We start from the raw sequence: 21153 nt of genomic DNA, 5'->3' as shown, positions 1-21153 counted from the left end.
TGGACCCTTTGCCTTTTTTTGCTACGGACTAAACAAAAACACGGGTATGAGCATTTTGCAAGTGCCCACCCACGCTGGAGAATTGCCAGAAAAGTAGCTCTCGGATGATTTAGAGGCACATCTTAGTCTCGAGGGACACATCATCTTCCCGATGGTTAGCAGGCTGAGCTCCCGGCTCGGCGACAGATGACACGGGAAGACACCTGAGCGCTCTTCCGTCGGCTCGCGAGCTTTATTTATCTTACAAATGACTCTATCTGCCGACGCCCGTGTTTGACTTCACGGGGGGATGATTGAGAGGGTGCGCAAAAATGATCAGATCTTCCACCATCTTGCCCTTACTTAAAATTCCAAAGGCTTTCTTCCCCAAGCTAATACTTTGCCTCACTCGCCGAGTCTCAGAACAAGCTGCTAATCACGTTTGATCTGCACTCGCTTTGAGTTCTTTTTCTATTAAGATATACCTCTGTGTAATCATAAGCCGCCGCCGCTCGTCGCGGTCTTTCATTTCTTTTTCGTTAGCGGACAAAACATTCGCTTTCCCTACTAATTAACCGAAACGCCGGCTCGTCGAGAAGGGAGAGGAAAATGAAGCAAAGATTGTCCCGCGACCGGAGACAATTAGCATTGAACCCTTGCCGCCATGTATTACCAGAGCATACTTAAATAGTTGTTTCTTCTTCTGTCACCCTGGGGTTTTGTTCTTTTCTCTCTCTTGCGCTCCTAGAGAGACTGACCCAAATGGAGAAATGTCAAGCATGAGACAGAAACCACGCAGGAGAACTAGCAGAGAGAGAAAGAGGAGACAAAAGCATAGCAAAGTGTGCACTCAGAGCCACTCGTGCAAGAAATGGAAAAAAATATATAAGATTCTCTTTCTATGCTTCCCCACGGGAGCCGCCTAGCCTAGCCTAGCTTCTCGCTTACAGCACAGCCGCAAATTATTTAGATCCGCGCAAGCTAGCGCCTTGGGATTGTTAATAACCCCAAAGGCTCATGATAGATAGATAGATAGATAGATAGATAGATAGATAGATAGATAGATAGATAGATAGATAGATAGATAGATAGATAGATAGATAGATAGATAGATAGATAGATAGATAGATAGATAGATAGATAGATAGATAGATAGATAGATAGATAGATAGATAGATAGATAGATAGATAGATAGATAGATAGATAGATAGATAGATAGATAGATAGATAGATAGATAGATAGATAGATAGATAGATAGATAGATAGATAGATAGATAGATAGATAGATAGATAGATAGATAGATAGATAGATAGATAGATAGATAGATAGATAGATAGATAGATAGATAGATAGATAGATAGATAGATAGATAGATAGATAGATAGATAGATAGATAGATAGATAGATAGATAGATAGATAGATAGATAGATAGATAGATAGATAGATAGATAGATAGATAGATAGATAGATAGATAGATAGATAGATAGATAGATAGATAGATAGATAGATAGATAGATAGATAGATAGATAGATAGATAGATAGATAGATAGATAGATAGATAGATAGATAGATAGATAGATAGATAGATAGATAGATAGATAGATAGATAGATAGATAGATAGATAGATAATGAAGACTCTGGATTTTCCTGTGTCTGCCAAAGTGAACTCGTGTAGACTCATCCGCGAGCCATAATGAGGACAAGAACTCAGGAAAGTGGACGGATGGTCGGAGAAGACTGATCTGGCGAGATGCCACCTAAAGACAGACAAATGTAACACATTCATCTCCGATTCCCACGTTTGCAATTTGCTTTCAACAGCTCCATTGTCTCTCAAGACGGCAGCAGCCATTGGAAGGTGCACTTCAGGTCATTTTAATCAGTTCAGTTGGACAGGTGTGAACGCGGCAAAAGAACTATGAAAATGGGGAAGAATTCAAATATTTTTAATTACAGATCCCATTTAGGGTCCGTTCAATTAAAATGTCCACTAAGGTGGAATTACATTATTAGTGTCATGACCACGGTCATTTCTAGATGGCAGCTGGGGAATGCTTGGGACCGAGATCTCCGGAAAGGTAATTTGTCCCATTTACAAGTGAGTGGCTTCAAGTCCACAGAGGCAGGCTGCGGGTTCCCCGGTGCGATGTAGAAAATTCTCAATGTGCCATCGTTTCACCATTTGTAAAGGTGAACCGGTAAGGTCACCCAGGTTTGTAGCTCTGGAGGGCCATTAATGATGTTGAGCCTCGGCAACGGTGACCTTCGCTAAACCGCTAAATTGCTAACTCTGTCACTTCAGGCGTTGAGCTCATAATTTGAAGTTTGTCAGAAGACAATGGGGGGGTAATAAGGGACACATGATACGATATTGCGCAACATCACCCGGTGCACAAAAGTCATACTGGATTATTTTTGTCGTGATTGAAAATAGCTCCAAGTTATAGGGCTGTGTGAATGGCTCACATTCTCAGAAATGTACTGTTGTTTAATTTCACACTTGGGTGAGTGGTCAGACCCTTCAGAGAGCCAACTGTTTGTGTACGCGCAGTTATAAAGTCAATATTGCGTAATACGACCCCGTTTAGATCTGATTTGTGAGTGCTGAAACTCATCTTGGAATACGGAAGGCGAAGAAATGCGCAAATGAATCAAAAGTCGAAAGAGGCCGAGACGGACGCATTTGCTGGACTGCATCTGAAGGCGCCTTCAGGCGTCGGTGAATTCGGCTTCACGTGGCGTGAAGATGTCAGCAGACTTCAAACGCACATCCTCCCGTCCGTCCCCGTGGACGCAGGCCGACTTTGGGCACAGCGATTGCGTCGGCCAATCAGGTCCTTTCCTGTGCTACCAGCTGTGTCTCCTCCGCGTCATTAACCTGAGTGCATTTAGTTTTCCGGTCCAGCTCCGTCTTTGTGCAATCCGTGACGTTATCACCTCGCTGCTTTTCTCACTGATGTTTGCAGTTGAGTCCACGATTGATTCTCAGTTCTAATCGAACAAAAAGAAGTTGAGCATCACCAGACTAACGTTGATCAAGTCGATTTTATATATACATATATATGAATACATATAAAAAAATGTATTCTTTTTTTTTGTGAAATATTGATGGTGCCAGTATTAATAATAGATGTGTGTGCAACAAGCACAACAAAGCCTTCCTTCCACCAGTGTTGTTGGCAATGTTGATCGCGCTCAAAGACTTGCTATGTTGTGATAACATAAAAAAAAAAAAGAGAAAAGTTGAGAGGAAAAAGAAAAATATTGTAGGCCTGGTACAGTCACCGCAATGATGAGAGTCGGACTTTAGTGTTTTTCTTTGACAGGCAGCTTAAAAGTTGTTGGCTTGGGGGCTGCATTTAACCCTCGCATTTTTTTTTCCTTTCAATCTTCCATTCCAAAGCAATTGAATGTCAAGTAGCAGCACAATGGGCTCCTGTCCTCTCACAAAAAAGTCTCTTTAGCGGTTGGAGCGATTGCGATAAAGCTGCTCAATTCTCATTTAACACGGATTTCAACACGATAATTGTTTGAAAAGGCTTTTTTTTTTTAAACCGCTGTAACAACACAAGATTGTTCTTAAATATAAGAAAATCCAAAATTAATTCAATTGTGTTGGCCATAAAAATAGAACAAAAATTACCCTTGTTTGAAAACACAATTTATAAATGATTAATTGCCAAATTGGAGATATAAAGTTAAATACAACTGAACTGTACGAAACAAAATATACATTACTGAATTCTGTCACACACCACCTACAGTACATACACAACACCTTGAGAATGATTGCATGTATTTTGTCGCCGCAATGTACTACTTTCCTCTCAACTGTGTGAAAAGATGGCAACCTTATTCATTTGTCATCTTCTTAAAGCAGGTGCGTTCTGTTTTTCCCGTATCAGTTTGCCGATTATCCTCCTGTAAAGGGCCACGGGCAGAAGACTCCCTGACAAGCGGCGGGATTAGCCAGAGATGCAATTAAGGCCTCAACGGGGAATATGCGGCTGACGCCGACCGATAGCATTGTGGCGGCGTCTCCCCCGCGTAGCATCTTGCTCAAACTGGGAGGAAGCGAACCTTGAGTCACATCACATGAAATCAACAGGAGTTTGTTTTCGCTTAAGAATCGGTGGCAGCCCGCTCGGCGACTGGCAATTACCGTGCACGTTTGCGGCTTGCAACCAATTATCACATGCAAATTGATGGCGCCGGCGTGAGATTATATTTGCAATAATACAGTGGCAACGTGACAAAGATTAAGTGCCACTGACACGGAGATCCTTCATCACGCACGGAGTAAATGGAGTCGCTCAACGCAAATTCCGTATTACATATTCAATATGCAAACGACAGCGACCGGTGCAGCTCGTTTCTGTCGGACTGCGGCAGCTGCGGATTTATTTTGCAGTAAATTTAAATCACCACTGACTGTGTTTATTTGGACAAAAGGGAAAGTAAGCAGGACTATCTTGCATAAATTTGGTTACATCCCATGAGGACTGCTCCATTTGTATTTCGAGCAAATATCCATGCAGCTATGGTACATAAATATAAAAAGTCTACACACCCCCGATGTCTACACATGATCTGATGATATGGCAAATCTCCAACGTTAGCACATTCTAGATTCCGTTTGTTCTCTGATTTGGAATAAACGGGTCATATTTTCTCTGTCGCTGACTATTGTTGAGGGAGTCTTGTAACATTTCCCACAAAGCATTTTGGTCAACTTTTCTCTCTCTCTGAAGCCATGTCGCAGGCAGCTGCAAAGAATGCATGGATATGCTTATCCTCTTTTCTAATGACCTCCACTGAGACTCAGGGAGGCGAGTCCATATTTTGTCAGGGCGACAAAATAACGAGGGTTGGCAAAGCGCTTGCGCCGTCGTCACTTTGCCTCCGTTTTTAGCTGGCCATCTTGTTGCTCTCAACACATGAAAGGTTCTGAGCACCTTACATGCTGGCCCAGGAGAACAAACTTGTGTCCATATATTGTGGAATCAAGGACAGCAATGACGGATAGTTTCCAATTTTTTATTTTTTTTTTATTTTCTATTTATTTTAATTTTTTTATTTTTTTTCTACGAGTTCTCGCCAAGCCCAAACTTTTGAATGTGACAGTTCCGCTCCCGACATAACGAAGTCGGAGCATCAAATTGGGTCACGACTCTTGTCGCACCTTTCCAAATGAAGGAAGGATGTGAACGATTGTTGCCCCCCGGCATTTTCCGCCAACACTTTTTGGCACCCGTCGAAGACGCTGCAGGCTTTCAGCAAGTTGGAAAGTGCCAACACAAGATGACAGAGACAGTGTTTTTTTTTATTTTTTACATCACCTGCTACCATATTGAGGACAAATGCTTTAGAAAATGAACAAATTTTTGTTGTCTGCTTGGATTTGTAATCTTTTTTTTTTATCTGAAAGCCAGACAAATAATGGTGTGCCCAGACTTTAAAAAAATCTATTGAACAACTTTGAGCAAAGAAAGGCAACAACATGTGTGAAAGCCTAAAAAGCAAGAAGAAGATTACAAAGGGCTGTGCCTGACTTCCAGACAAACACATTGAAGTCAATTGGAATCTTATAAAGGAAAAAGTGGGAAGCAGTCGCCGGCTGCGTCTTTAAAAGCAACATCATGAAACTTAGCACTCACTTCAAATTGTTTGTGGGACTTGAACCACACCGCTTCAGCTCCTTTCAACGATTTAGAGGTCTGCTCCCCCCCTCCTCTCCGGCAATGGCAGCAATCAATACACTATTTGTTTGTTTCACTTTTTGACTGATGACATTTCACCGCAGTCTACCATTTAACCTAAAGGAGAAAAACAGCATTTGAATTCTTCTGGTAGATTCTGGCGACGGGCTCCCCCTGGTGCTGGCGTCATCGTTACCTTTAATGTTGGTATTGCCCCAATATCTACCACCTTAAGCGAAGGAATTATCCCATACCAATTTTTACCAAGTATTTTCTTGTCTTTGTCAGACTATACCTGCTCGAAGGACCATATTTGGATTCCGAAAAGATGGTCCTGCCAGGACTGTAAAATCATCTGGGATGTCATTATCTCAAAGTATGGACTGCATAACAAACAGAAGCAGCAGGGTGCCTTCCTTCCATCCACTGGATCCTTTTGTACTACTGCCTCTGGTTGTTTAATTCCCGCCTCCCTGTATGCTGGAATCAAGTGTAATTAGATTCAGGCCATCATTTGGCAGTATCCATCTTTACGAGAGCACCTCTGATTGGTTGCAATCTCTCCCAGCATCACCAAGCCGAAGAGAGTCGAAACGGGCCCGTGATGTCGACGCTTTCCCGAGGTACGAGATGTGATGTGTTTGCCCTCGCTAAAGTGTTCAAGCTGCTCTCTGACCACACCCGGGGTGTCTCGATCCTATCAGTTAATGAAGCCGGCGTGCTCCTGTTGCTTGAAGCAGCACGGAAGCAATCTGCGGTAGGCACGTCGGGATTTGCCGACATCCCACTCTCACCATTATGATCTGACCGTCTATCTTTGACTCCGCGAGACCCAGGCGCTGAATATATTTCATGGAGATGTCCCGTTGAGTTCCATCCGTGCGTGGCAAGGAGGTCCGCCGTCATCGGTGATGGAGTCGCCGGTGAGACCTCGAATCAAAAGGAGCTGAAACTTATCAAAGGTAGAGAGCGGTTTCGCTGATGCGGCATCAAGTCGTGGGCCGTGATGGAAGGTACAGTAGGGTCCACTCAATTCCCCGCGGGCCGATCCATCCGAATACGTCTGGAAGCTCCACCTCTCCTCTCCGCCCCTCAGCTGTTTTATTCTCTTCGGGGGTCATTTGTGGCAGCATATAGTGAAACATCAATTCTTGCTGACATGTCGTGTCGAGAAAATAGGAACATTTAAAGGCCTTTATTTGTCATCGTTTTTCCCGGGACAAATTTATTACCATGCAGGTCGCTGGTCCTGGGACACCCGGCGCGATGTCGGTGTAGATCATCTCCTGGGCTTGTGTGCGTGGCTTTCCTTTCAAATTGATTTTTCAATACAATCCTGCGCTCAGCTGAGCAGATGTCTTCCGACAAACGTTGCGCTTATTCAATTTGTTGATGCTCGATCAGCGATTCCTCCAATTCGCTTGGCAAATTTCTCTTTAATAGAGCACGGGGAGAAAAGGTATCATTCAGAATTCCTTCAGTGTTTTCATTTAGCGGCCGTTTTAACTTTCAGACGTCTCGCATGAAGAATTGCCCCGATCGGAACTCTTTTCATCATCACTGTCGAATCTAAGCCTTCTCCTAAGCCCTCGGAGTCATGCACAGAGGTTACAACATTATGATTCGGAGCTGTTTTTCCCTGCAAAGGGTATCAGACTACAAATCCTGGATGAAAACCTCATTTCCTCAGCAAGAACACTGACGAAGGGTCAAGGATAGGGCGGGGTGTCCGGCTTGACACCGACCCATAACATACTGCAGCAGAGTAGCTAAAAAAAAATTATATTAAAGGTCATTGAGTGACTTTTCAGTCTCCAGACCTTAATCCTAAAGAAAGCTTCAAGAGCCAGTCAAGAGGTTCAAAATCCTTCTTGAGATTGTACAAATCTGGTGAGCAACTACAGGAAACAAATCATTCCTGCGCCTGTTAGCTAAAACTACTAGCATGTTAAAAATGATTTCGCTCTAGCTAAAGATGGCATGACGGGCAAAGTGAGGTCCGAAATCCTTCTTGAGATTGTACAAATTTGGTGAAGGACTCATTCCTGTGCCTGTTAGCTAAAAATGCTAGCATGTTAAAAATAACTCAGCACTAGCTAAAGATACCACGTTAGAAATAACGGCACTAGCTAAAGATGGTATGACGGGCAAAGTTCGGGCATTTGTTTATAAGGTGAGCATTCCTGGGAAAACTTTGATGGGTCCGTCAAGCTGCTTATACATTCAACACAAAGGGCAGCAGTCGTATGGATGATGTGACAACACGGATCGTCATAATCTCTCCCTTTCTCTCTCTTTGTCTTCTGTTTCTCCCTCAAGCGCAGACAATGCACCCCCCTTCAATAAATGAAAGGGGGAGAGGAAGCTCACAAAGGAGCGGGGAAAATGCCAAGTGTCTTATTAGTGCTTTAGTGGAGATGGCTGCGAATCGATGGGTGACCCCGCCGGTCGCCATGCAGAACACACATCGGGGCACTCAGTCTACACTATCCATCATAACAAACCCCCTCCCCCCCCCAAACAAATCAACCAGCCAAGATCAAGACTTGCTTCATCTTCCCCCCTTCTGTTCTGTGCTTTGGGAAAGAGATGTGAGAGTGCGGCAAAGCAAAGGCACAAACAACTTAAGGACTTCTTTAGTTGCTTCCTTTGTCCTTGGAGATAAGCCTTTCATTCTCTCGACACTGCGCAGAAATTTTGGAATCCTGACACTTTTGAGGGGAAATAAATGGAGTGCCTCTCTGAACAAACATTCACAACCATGAACAAGTCTTACGATCAACCCGTTAACGTTTTTTCATAATGCTTGCTACATTCAAATTGCTAGTAGTCAGATGCAAAGTCCAACAAATTGCTCAATTTGTATAGATTTTAGCTAGGTTCCTTAGCTTTCATAGCAGTGTGAGCCATCTGAATCATGTTTCTTATATTTTTGTCAAATCACCAGGGAAGCGTCTGTGAAGCTAATGAATATCTGGGACCAGCGAGGTGATTCCACATGAAAGCGGTGGCGATGGTGGAACAGGCCGGGGAAACTGCTGGGGGCTAATGATGTAGAGCCCCGCCGATGTCAAACGTTGTCCGTGTTGCGTAAACTACCAGTTGGCTAATGCCCTTATCACCACATCTCGCATCCCAAATCGCACTTTTCGGTGGAGGGATATCTCGCTAATGGAACAGATGGAGAAGCAGGCAGGAGATTGCGAGACTGAACACACCATACTGTATCTTTTCCCCGATTTCCAAATGCTAAACTATATGATCGAGATGCCAATGAAAATTAGGACGGAAGACAAAGAAGATCAATTCTTTCCGACCGAGCAATGAGGTACCAACGGGAGAAGTACGGTGATGTTGACTGAGGTCAAGTAAGCGTGGATTGTTTTGGTTGATTTAGGTTGAGAGGTCATCTGTCAATCACAGATTCACACCTTCGGTTAAGCTAATTTATACCTTTTTCTGGACTGTGGCCAGAGAAAACCCACACAAGCACAAAACAAAAATGTAAACCGCATACAGAGAGGCAGAAATGAATTCCCAGTGGGCCTGGACACGGCAAAATTCTCCAGCAAAACTCGTCGTCTTGTTAAAAACATTTCCTGAACTCACTGGCAGGCTCGACCGAGTCGACACATCATCGCGAAGTCCATTAACTTCCGTTTAGTATTTAGTAGCTTCAACTTTGGAAATAAAAGCCACAATAAAAAGTGAATAATAAACGTGGCCGGCCGGGTAATGCTGAAGCGGCTCACGCGGGGCATTGTTAGCAGTTGCTCGGCAAAGTAAGCAGAAATCTTCCTCGCGCGGGACTTCTGAGAGATGGCCGGCGATTTATAGTTTGGCGTCGAGATCAAAACGGTCGAGCAATATTAAACGGGGGCAAATATAACGGAGGATGATGTACGCCTGGAGAAGTGTAACACCAATGTTTACGAGGCTAGCAGGGAAGTTGAGCAGCCAATTCCATCTGCTTGTTTTGAAGTCACAGCACAGTCCCGACTGGCGATACATTATTTGCAGACGGCTCCCAATCAAATTAAATATTGATGCACGCCGGCGTTTATCTTTCTTTGCTCGTTGAATTGATTACGTTCGGTTACGACTGCGAAGCCAATCGATGTAATGGTCAGGGGAATGAAAATAGAGGAGCAGATCTATAATGCAAAAAAAGCAACAAGAAATTACGGTAATTATTGAGTACTTGAAGCAAAATTATCAGCTAGGATACGAAGACTGAAGAATCTTGATCATATTGATCCGCTCGCGTTCCCTTCTAGGTACCCTATAGATATCAAGCGACGTCTGTTAGCCGTTTTCACGCCCTCATTTTTGTATTCAGCAGCAAAAGCAAAATCTGAAAAAAAGCTGACTCGTCTTCTAACGTTCGCCTCTGGAATTTACTCCTAACCAACAATACGATCCCGGCGAGATTTTGAAAGTAAAAGATGAAGCAGGTCGGAGGCTCTTACGGGATCTATAAATTTCCCGGTTGACTCTTTGTTTTTTTGCGATTTTGTAGCTGTCACGGTAAATCTGGCCGCAACTCTAGTTGTTGTTATTGCTTTTGTGTATTTCGCTGGGCTTATCTTGGGTTTCCCGCTGCGCCCCAGCTTTGATCTGCAGATGATCTTATGCATCCAGCCACAAAAGCCTGCCATGGGGAAAACTACCTGGCTACCGCACTGCCACTCTCAATCTCTTGTCGGATTTGTTTTGTTTTTAGGAGCCAAAGACTTTCATTGAATTTTTTATGCCCCACAGCCTCGTCACCAAGAATCGATGGAGCCTCTTCGGCATGCAATCGCTATCGTCCTGGAATCCTTCCTTTCCTTTTGCCATTCTTTCCAAAGAAGCTAGCTATCGATCGATCTAGCTAGCAATCTATCTATCTATCTATCTATCTATCTATCTATCTATCTATCTATCTATCTATCTATCTATCTATCTATCTATCTATCTATCTATCTATCTATCTATCTATCCATCTATCCATCTATCCATCTATCCATCTATCCATCTATCCATCTATCCATCTATCCATCCATCCATCCATCCATCCATCCATCCATCCATCCATCCATCCATCCATCTGTTAGGGTTTGCAGAATATCTTCATCGTATGATTATGTTGGAATATAACCTGTAATAATTTAACTAGTTTGTCCTGTCTAGACAAGATTAGTTTACCAAAGTGCTAAGATCATTTCAACTTATTGACTAGCTGCAGAGGAAGCAATCAAAGTTGCTTTGTTTACAGAACGTCGTAAAAGGTCCCCTGCTATGCTTTGATCAGCAGGGGACCCCCCTTCACCCAACCTGTGTGTTCCCAAACCCCCACTTTCAACCCCACGTTGTTTCTCTCAATAAATAAGCGCCTGACGAGGCCTGAGTGAGACTTCATTCGACTATCGCTAAGAGCACAGCGACGAGTGAACTCTCCGCCTGCAGGTGTCTAAAACGACTGACTTGTCTCCAGTGTGGTCCTTGCAAAATAAGTTAGAGTGGACACCACCCTAACACCATCCATCCAAATGAATAAGGTCAAACAAATAAATCGAGCCAGTCTTCGGAAAAACGGTGGACGCTAATTCCGCCATTATAGCTAGTCGATCTGGAGGACGGGTTTCTACGGAGGAACTGATTAGAATATCAGGACTTTTTTTCAATTATCGCCAGCTAATTTTCAGCCACTCGGGCTTTGTGTTGCAGTCCTCTCGATGACCCTTCAGGTCCACAAAGGGCTCTCTAGCTAGCCGAGGGTCGTTTGACAAACAGCGAGCCTGCCTGGCGATTAGCGCAGCGTGCTACTTCCGAACCAAATTGAAGCTAATCCCGTGGAGGCTCGCCCCATAAAAACAAAATCTCTGTTGATCTCCAGGCCTCCATCCTTAATGGAGCAGGCCCTGATGCAATCCTTGCTCACACTGCAAATGCAAATCAATGTTAGCAGCCCGGCGGTACCCCGCTGCTCACATTTATTAATAGTCTCTAATGAAAGCCCGCCCCATCCACCTTTGACATGAGTTATCGCCGTTGTGAGCGCCCGCGGCCAGAAAGCGTCACGTGGGATGGCCATTGCATTTCTGAGCCAGATCCAGCTGGGCCGCTGCCCGTTGACGTTGCGCCGGGATTGCACGGCGACGACCCGAGACTTCCTCTCACCGGCCCTCGCGTCTAAAAGTGAAGTTTAATTTGCACTTAGCCCATCTTGTGCCGTTCACCGGGGATAACAACAACAACAACAACAACAAGCGTCTCTGGACTTGCTAGTGATGTTCATTCCCATTGAACAGATGGATAGCTAGAAAGCCAGGCTTTGTTTACTTAAATTCCAGCACACTCTGGAGCCTTTTTTCCCTCGGCACACGGTTGGATGGGACTGATACGATGTAGTCGGCTTCCCTTTGAACACGTGCTTTGTAAACGTTGCGTCTGTTCCTTCCTAGAATTGCAATCGTGCTGCGAAGGGAATATTCTAAACGTAGTCACACAAAAAAGATAAATGGCGACTTTGTGCAAGTAAACGTGCTGAAGCAATGAAGCTAATGTCCTCCACTGTCACGGCAGGACAAAGAAATGCTCGCGGCAGGTAGAGGCAATGCGACGCGACGTCAGACTCTTTTCCTGTTCTTCACCCAAGGCCATCGTGACTGACAGAAACCCGAGAAGAACCTGAGCGGACGGTTCGACCAGGTTGCGGTTGTACAAAGTTCCCCTTTGGTGCCAAGAAAAAGGACAGCCACTTTTTGTGTCTTCACGCTCCCCTGGGCAAGAATTTCATCAGAGAGCATCGAGGGACGCTGATCTGTCACCGGACATCTTCTGCAACCGAGCCTTCGCCTCCTCCTGTCCACCGGCGTCAGGAAGAAGAGAGATCTTTTCCTCTCCACATCCTTCCATTTAGCAAACAGACAATCTGTCTATCTTTCTATCTATCTATCAGATGGTCACACCAATTGCCGGGAACTTCCTGAGCTAAATCAAAAGTGGGACCAGGTCAGGATTGATGATGGCGTCCACTTGATGAAAAGGATCTCTCGCGGCCTGTGACTCAACTTTGTCAAAAACGGCAAAAATAAATCCACAGGGAAAAAGTAATAACGTCAGATAATTTTTGTCTTTGGATATGATTTAAAAAATACTTACAACATGTGTAGGAGACGGAAAATATAGCAGGCTGTTAATTTCATGTTTATCCAATTTCCAAGAAAAACTCATTAAGCCCCAAAAACACAGGGTTCCATTCATTTATTTTAATACATTAACATTTGTTTCTCGGAAACAGCGCTCGACCTCGGTCAGTGAGTTTGACCCGCATCATGTTTAATTATCCAAAACTGTCAGAAAGGGAAAATGAGAAAGCTCCCAAACATTGTCGTCATTTAAAACCACTTCAAAGTTGAACACTCGCGTTAATGCTGACAGGCGAAATAGACATTTTTTTTTTCATTCCACAACAATTAAAAATATTGATATGGCATTTTGCGAAATGAATGTTGATGACACCACTTAAAAGTGCCGTACAAATAAAAGCGCTACTATTGAGAGTTTACGTAAAGCTTTCAGTGTCAATCAAAAGCGAGCACCTTGAAAATCATAATGCCCGTGTGTGACGCAAAATAAGCTTCATGTGGAGAAAACCAAACAGCTTGCCTGCGGGGTGCTTTTGTGTTCTCTCAAGGAAAAGGCCAAGCGCACGTATATTCACTACTTTTAGAAAACATGTCCCCTTTTATGTGTGCTCTTTTCATATTTTGGACCTGGCAAACGGTGAAACCTTCAATTGACCAAAGATCCAAACACAAAACTGTGACGCCTTGAGTGACCCGTATCCATAACGGCTTGGTGGATTATTAATCGGCTGCCGATTCCACAAGCACGCTTCGAGCTCTTGTCTGGAAAAGAAGCAACAACCCCCTGGCTGCAACCTCAACTTCACTTGAAGGGTGGCCAGAAGCAAGCATCAAGAAAGACAGGCTTGAGACATAAATAAAATGAGGCAGCAAAATAACAGAAGCAGCTGCCCTTTGGGAGTCCTCTGCTTCCCTTTATAGTTTGGGGAGCCGCTGGTGTGCTGTCACCTCCGCCTGTCAATCACGCAACACGACACCTGGAGAGAATCAACAAATTGAGTTCTGACTCTGTCCAGTAGCTTGCCCGCTCCAGGCGGCTGTCAGGATGAGCTAGCTTACGATACACCGCGCGACCGCTTTTAAATCGTTAGCTTTTGGATTCGTACAAATGCACTTTTTTTATTTGAACACGTACAGCGGCGCCTTGATCCGCATCGAAGTTTGTGTATCATTATTAATTCATTGTAGCCGCATCTGGTTTGCGTGACTAGGCCACCGGGGGGCGGTGTAATGCCGTTAGTACAAATACGATATGTGAGTTAGGGCTTGATTGTTGCTTGGATTATGAAGGGGGTCCTTGGAGAAATATCTCATTCCAGAACCCCTTGTTTAGCTGTCCTTAATATTGTGGATGGCATTTGAAAACCTTGAGGGGGTTCAAATTTGACATGCACGCATCAAGCGACCGACCGCATTTGGGAACGAGGCCCATGACGGAAGGCGCTGGATGGAACAGGAACGGGGACACGGGATGGGATGTTCTTGTTGGTCTTCCAGCACTGCGGGACTCTTCTGCCACATACCGCAGCCCCCGCTGAGCGGAGCCCTATGAGGATAGGCTTCGGCATCCATTAGTCACAACTCCCAAAACTCGGCTCGCTATGTGACAGATGAGAAGCAAAAGTACTGAATAATGCACAATAGCAAATTGTGTGCGGGGGAATTGCAAAACTTGCGACGACAGCTCCAAAAGATTGGGATTTCTCAATAAAGTCGTCAAGTTGCTTACAAAAAGGCAGTTAGTCGATGCAAATGAGTTCCAATGTAGCTTACACGACATGTGAAATGCAAACGAGTCGTCGTGTTGTTCAAGTTTGATGTCTTCGGAAGTTGTCAAGATTCGTTTCCTTGTTTTAATGTTGTCGTAGTTTGGGTTGGCGTGTCTGTGTGCTCGCCCCTCCCCTCCTGTGCCCTGACCAGCGTGATCCCGCTCACCTAACTCTCGTTAACTGTCTTGTATTTAAGTCCTGTCTGCCCCTCGCTCCTGTCGGTTTGTTTGCGTCTCATGTCTTCATGTGTTTCTAGTTGCTTGTGTGTTCTCGTCCCTAGTTGCGCCTCTTTAGATTCCAAAAATCTTATTGGCCATGTTTGAGCATGCCAAACAAGGAACACAGTCCTGCTTTGTCTGACAAAACAGTTAAATGGCTGTCTTACCTTCACAGGGAGATTTCAAACTAAAAAAAAAAATCTGCTTTTGAACCTTTAAATGCATTTGTGTTGTGGTGTTATTAATCATGCAACTTTATTTGATGTTGTCTTTTTTACACTTGCAATCAATTGAAAATGACATCATAGTGCTGAAGGATTCAACTTGCGAATGTCACATGACCATTTCATTTCATGTTGTCTTGTTTAGTCATGTAACTTTTTTGACTTCTGCCTCAAGTTTGGTTTCCGCCTGTTCCCTTGTTAACCAATCCTTGTTAACCCTAACCCTAACCCTTCAATATAGGTGTTGTCTCATCAGTCCGCTTGTATTTAATTCCCTGGTTTCTTTCAGTCTTGTTGGATCCTTGCTGCAGTCGGTCGGGCCCTGGAGCCAACCACCTAAGTTTTGTTCTTAATTCTGACTGTTGTATTTTTCCTCGTGTGGCTGCACTCCGCCACATGCAATTTTTTAGGCAACAGTTAAATAGTACTAATAGGAAAATATACTGTCTTTGACCTACCAAATGAATGAACATAAGCATCCAGACTCTAAAAAAGTTTTCAATCAAACCAAGTTTTTGTTTAAAAGATCAATAACATCAAATCACTGCCGTTTACTTCAATCCAAACCTCACTAGTGAAGGAAACTCAGCGGAGGAGCAGAAATAAATCAAATATAAACACAGTGGGCGGGCCACTGAGATAGTCCCAATAAGACGGTTTGGACTGAAAGCAATAGCAACACTGCCATCTAGCGGATGAGGGGTGAAAAGCTGCTCCTCAGAGACCGCAGCAGCAGTCGCCAAAATAGAAGTTATTCCTTGTCCGTCGCATTTATCTCGCAGGTCGAGTGCAATTCCACCGAGTGTGTTTCTCTTTGCGTCTAATGGAGGAGCGTGATGGTGTTTTATCACTTGAACATCCTCATCTCCAACATTAGCTGCGATATAATGAGGGTTACTCAGAGGACGGGCGGGTGCCCCGTGCCCCCCCACCCCTCTCTGCACAATGATTAAAGACCTTGGAGTGTGCCGGTGACACTGCATCGGTCATTAGGCCGCTTCGCGTTGCCCTTTCATATCTTTCCAAATAAGCGGCGTCCGTCCCGTGAGTTTAACCGACCACCTAATCTGTCTACTTAGCGAAGGAGGGGCGGAGGTGCAGTGTCGGGTGGGCGCGGGGGGAAATGTGCCCATCAGGAGCGCTTGCTCCAGTGGAAATGCTGGAAAATGCGAATCGGGTTCACTAGTGGTGTACATTGGGCCTCAGGGTGCGTATTCGTGGAATTAATTATAAATAAAAAAAAGGGACTAACATGCATGGGTCGAATTTAATTAAATATAGGTTAAATATACTTAATACACTTAAATATAGGTTTTGCCGGGGAAGGTATGCAACTGTTATATTAATGACTGATGTCATCTAATTAATGAGACCAACAGTTAAAATTGTGTGATTGAACCGTGTTGACGTCATGCAGAATTTATTGTTATTTCCGGTACCACCAGAGGGCGACAAATCACCACTAATGGTACGCCGCGAGAATCGCTTATTTAGGTCGATGTAGATTCCCCTTTGGGTTGAAAAGACACAAACGACCCCCTTCGTGGGACTAAGGGACTTAATGACTTCTATGTTTTGGTTGCTGGAGACTCACAGTAATACTTTAAGTCTGTGGTTGCTTTGCACGCTGTCACAAATGCGTGGATAGAAAGAATTCCTCCATGTGGGATAAGACTGGGCTTCATCAAATGGATGGCACTTTATCACTATCAGCTTTGGGAGTACAATAACTTGAGTTGGACCAAAACAAAGAAACTTCTGCCTTGAGGGCACATTTTAATAGCAGGAGCATCCATAACATTGGAATGCAGGGAATCAATATTCAATGTCATCTAATTCCTTATGACTGCAAAAAAAAAAGAAGAGCCAATACAGTGTATATAAAAACACATTTATTTAGAAATGCTCACAGGATAGAAATAAAAACAATGGCAGGAATGGGGGGGGGGGGCAAACAATGTTGGAAAAGTTGCATGTTAGTTGGAGGAAGGTGTTTAAAAGACAAACTCGCTGCCGCTGTTCAAGTAGTTTGAATATTTTCAACCTCCCAACATCTGCTGTAGTGCGTGTTCTTCCAAAGAAAGAAAAGTCGTCTAAAATGAGCTGTGGTAGCAAACGGACAGTACGACGTGCACTTTGGAAAAAGTGGCAAGGTTTTACAATCACATCAATATTGGAGAAGCACCAGGAAAAAATAAAATAAAATAACTACTATGACTTCATCCACGGATGTTCTCACCAGGTTATTTTTCGATTGCATCACAAAAGACAATATTAGATTTGCTGTCAATTTGCTTTAACATGACAATCGAGTTAGTTTGCAGTCAAAAGAGAAAATAGCCGCTAATGTAGAAATTAAAATTCAAAGCGCAAAACAAACAAAAGCGTTCCACCGTGACGGCGGGCGGACGACATCGACGGCAGTCGGCGTCTCTGAGTTCCGTCCCCCTCCCAAAACTAAGTTTAGTGTGGCCGTTTGGCAGGCGGGGGGGATCCGTGCTTAGTTTCCCGTGAACTCGTACTGGCTAAAAAAAAATGTGCACTTGACTGAATGGCCCCAAAAAATCAACAACCGGACGGCTGGTTTGTGCGTCATGAAGTTGCCGAAGGATCTCAGAGGAGACAGCATCTCTCTCTGAAGCTCTTCTTGTTCTTCTTGTTCTTGCCTTTTCCGTTTTTGTCCTTGTTCTCCGACATTTTCTTCTCTCGGACGTCGCGCATCAGGTCGAAGAAAACCTGACGTGGAACAACAAAAGCTCGGCATGCAAAGGTCGGGCCAAGGTTGTGCGTGCTTGCGTGAGTGCGCGTACCTTATCGACATTGGCTCTGGTTTTGGCGGACGTCTCGACGTACTGGACGGCCCACTCGTCGGCCTTCCCGCGGGCCTCCTCTACAGACACCTGCCGGCGGTCCTCCAGGTCCGACTTGTTCCCCACCACCAGCAGCGGGATCTTGTCCTCCTCCGCCTTCACGCGCAGGATCTGCTCCCTGCCGCCACATTTGTTTGAGTGCACCCCCGATGACACGAATCACGGAAAAAAAAAAAAAAAAAACTGCCGCAGCAGCACCTGAATTCTGCGGTGGCCGCGAATGACTCGTGCTCGGTGATGGAGAAGACGAGCAGGAAGCCCTCCCCGCTTCGGAAATAGTTGTCCCTGATGGCGGCGTAGTCCTCCTGGCCGGCCGTGTCCAGGATGTCGATCTGGACCTCCTCCCCGTCCAGGACCACTTTCTTCCGGTAGCTGTCGGCCTTGGTGGGCTCGTAATCCTCCACAAACTGGCGACGACAGAACAGGTGATTGGAAGTGCGACGGAGCCGCTCGGCGCCGCCGCCAACATGGCCGCTTACCTCATCGTACATAAACTGTAGCGTCAGAGCTGACTTTCCCACGCCGCCGCTGCCCACCATAATCACCTTGTGCAGAGCGAGAGAACTCTGGTTTTTACTTTTACCCGTCGCCATGGTCACAGTGGTCTGGGCCTAGCTCACAAGACTTCCCCTCGCTCTTGACGCAACCTGCCGATGACAAGCGGACATTTCAGAATCACCTTTCAGAAATTAGGCTGACGTCTTCCGTGTCGGTTGAGGAGATGCGAACAGACAAAGCCGGCGGCAGATTTCGGGAACGCGTGACAAATCTCCTTGCGCAATAATTGTGACAAGGCGAGAGTCAATTGCTTTCATCGGACTTAGGTCTGAGCTTCTTTTATTGGCTTGTAAACGACACCAGTTGCGAGCCCCTTTCCGGATCTTCGCACCAACAAGTGTGTTGTGGGCGGCGGAGGATAAAGTATAAATACCTGCGAGTATTCTCATTTTTATTTTATTTCTCGTTGTGACATCATCAGACCAGGAAGTGAGTTTGTCCTTCCTTCCTGCCTTGGCCAACAAAGCAGGTCAGCGAAAGGCTTGACGGACAGGATGCCCCCACTCAGCTTTTACGCTTTGGGGGTGGGGTGGGGACGCCCTAAATGATTCAAACGTGACCCACTTCCACATGCACACAAAGACATTTGTTATACTGCAAATAATGATAATTACTTCATGTATAATAAGGCCCGATTAGTTATCCAAATATCTCGTCCTGAGTGTTTGAGCAACGGGAAAAGCCAAAATAGGATTTAGGACTGAGTGACCCATATTAGCAAGACGGTCTGTTGTGGGGGGGGGGCTGTGAGACCACTTGAGCTTCTGAAATATACATCAAAGTGTACAACATGGATTTCATCAAGACTCCCTCCCACTCAAGCTTGGATCCAACGAGAGGAGGACCCCCCCGCTGACTGTGATGAAAGCGGACGGAAACAAAAACAACAACACCGTCCGTCTGTGTGTTGCCAAAGCAGGCCACGTGAAAACAAAAGTCATCTAAAAATCTATTCATCGATGCACTTCTAATCATCTTGTCAGATTGTGCCTCTTCACCTCATCAAGCAGACGGAGAAGAATGAATCGGATATTAAGCGCAAATGAGTGTCTTGGAAAGGACGGCCCAAAGCCGGCGGGCGGAAATGGAGCAGGAGCAGCATACTAAGGACGCAAACGATGCCAGGCGGGGGATGTCGACAGAGGGCTCTTTGACCAAAGCCGCCACCAGGAAACTCAATCCATTGATCAGCTCCACCAAACGATTAAAACTCAGCAGCTGCAAAATGTCGGAACTGTGAAACGGACCGTTAGGGGAAAGAAAATGGGGCGTTGCTCATCCCTTTGCAGTTGGGACATGGTCCACTTTTGTTCTGGGAAGAGTCCCAGTGGGGATTTCAAAACATTCATCCGGAATTTGCGAGGAAAGACGTCACCGGTTTTGGATCGCTGGTCCGAGAAAACCAGCTGTGGAAGTGTTAGTGGAACTATTTGAAACACACACCAGTTCTCGCCCTGTTGACATCATACAGACGATCGCTGACAGCTTGGTATGTTTCGTCGTTTCAAACGAGCAAAACTAAAGGGAGATGAGTTGAAGTCGGGCGGTCGTTTGCAGAATTTGGACCCGAGCCATCCGACATACGTGTTTAGCATTGTGTTAAACAGGACAGTTAACAGATGACACTATCAACAGATGTGAACGTTCCGTTGTTTTGCCATGATGCTCTGCTTTTGTTTTGCCCTCACGCTGAAAACGACAGTTGCTTGCTCCTGATGGAATTCAGAAGTTAACGTGTCTGGAATTAACCACAAAAAAAAAAAAACTTGGGCAGTTGGAAAAGCCAAAATAGGATTTAGGACTGAGTGACCCATATTAGCAAGACGGTCTGTTGTGGGGGGGGGTGTGAGACCACTTGAGCTTTTGGTCATTTCCAAACGGTCGTTTCGACTTACGACGAATAATAGCGGAGCAGTTGAATGGCCGTTCTGTGGACGTAGGTAGAAGGACATCACGAGGACGGTTGGGTGTGTCGCCTACTCAGCAGGAAAACTTTGGAGATTCCCCACGATGGGGAAAGAAAAGGCAGCGAGCCTACTGTTGGACTTTCAATCTCAAATGATGCTGGCAACGCTTTAGCTGTGTTAGCTTCGATGTTAATAGAAGTAGACGGTCATTCTCGACTTTGCTTTAAAACATATGAAATGATAAACGACGTTACTGAAACCATACTAGCGCTCGGTGGCTCTAATGACGAGAGTTGCAAAGTGAGGAAACTTGTCAGTGACTAATAGATAGGGTTAATAAAGTAGTAATAACACCACCGAGAGGTAGCTCGGGAGCTAACGATAAAAAGCAGACGCGAATTCAACAGCTTTGTTAAATCTTCTCAACTTACCAATGGAGGATTTGTATTTGTGGTTTGCTCGATGCTACCTGGAAGTTGGGGTTAACGTACCATATCGACGCATTGGTTCCGTCAAAATAAAAAAGTAAAATAAAAAAATAAAAAAACGGGGCACAAGCAGCAAAAGCAAGCCCCACCTTCCGGATGTCAAACGCGAACGGCCAACAGTCGTCATCCTGTTTTTTTTTTTTTTTCCATTTCCCCCCCTTCCTCGCCTTCCAATTGGAGCACAATACTGCCACATAGTGAACAGGAGTCCCATATTAAAAGTCTACACCCCCCTGGTCTAATTACAAACCCATGATAAACATACTACGCAACAGCATTAAAGGGGATGCTTGATTTCGGG

At 44.9% G+C, this 21153-nt stretch overlaps 1 protein-coding gene across 1 annotated transcript; it reads right to left on the bottom strand.

The window, feature by feature from the left end:
* Positions 1 to 16901: 16901 nt before the first annotated feature.
* On the bottom strand, positions 16902 to 20979 carry LOC133159936 (ras-related protein Ral-B). The gene is made up of 5 exons (XM_061287349.1): positions 20796 to 20979; positions 18379 to 18546; positions 18098 to 18306; positions 17840 to 18017; positions 16902 to 17765 (listed from the first exon to the last, which is right to left on the bottom strand). The coding sequence occupies exons 2-5, from the start codon at positions 18490 to 18492 to the stop codon at positions 17643 to 17645; spliced, it is 624 nt and encodes a 207-aa protein (XP_061143333.1). The 5' UTR covers positions 18493 to 18546; positions 20796 to 20979; the 3' UTR covers positions 16902 to 17642.
* Between the last annotated feature and the right edge of the window lie 174 nt (positions 20980 to 21153).

This window comes from Syngnathus typhle, linkage group LG9 (genome assembly GCF_033458585.1).
Source record: "Syngnathus typhle isolate RoL2023-S1 ecotype Sweden linkage group LG9, RoL_Styp_1.0, whole genome shotgun sequence".
Classification (NCBI taxonomy): Eukaryota; Metazoa; Chordata; class Actinopteri; order Syngnathiformes; family Syngnathidae; genus Syngnathus; species Syngnathus typhle.
The sequence above is the reverse complement of the archived record's forward strand: the minus strand, read 5'-3'. Positions and strand labels throughout refer to the sequence as shown.

Coding starts and splice junctions, on each gene's coding strand:
- LOC133159936 (XM_061287349.1), bottom strand. CDS start 18,492: ATGGCGACGGGTAAAAGTAAAAACCAGAGTTCTCTCGCTCTGCACAAG. Junction 18,307..18,378: donor TACAGTTTATGTACGATGAG/GTAAGCGGCCAT, acceptor TGTCGTCGCCAG/TTTGTGGAGGATTACGAGCC. Junction 17,766..17,839: donor CCAGAGCCAATGTCGATAAG/GTACGCGCACTC, acceptor GTTCCACGTCAG/GTTTTCTTCGACCTGATGCG.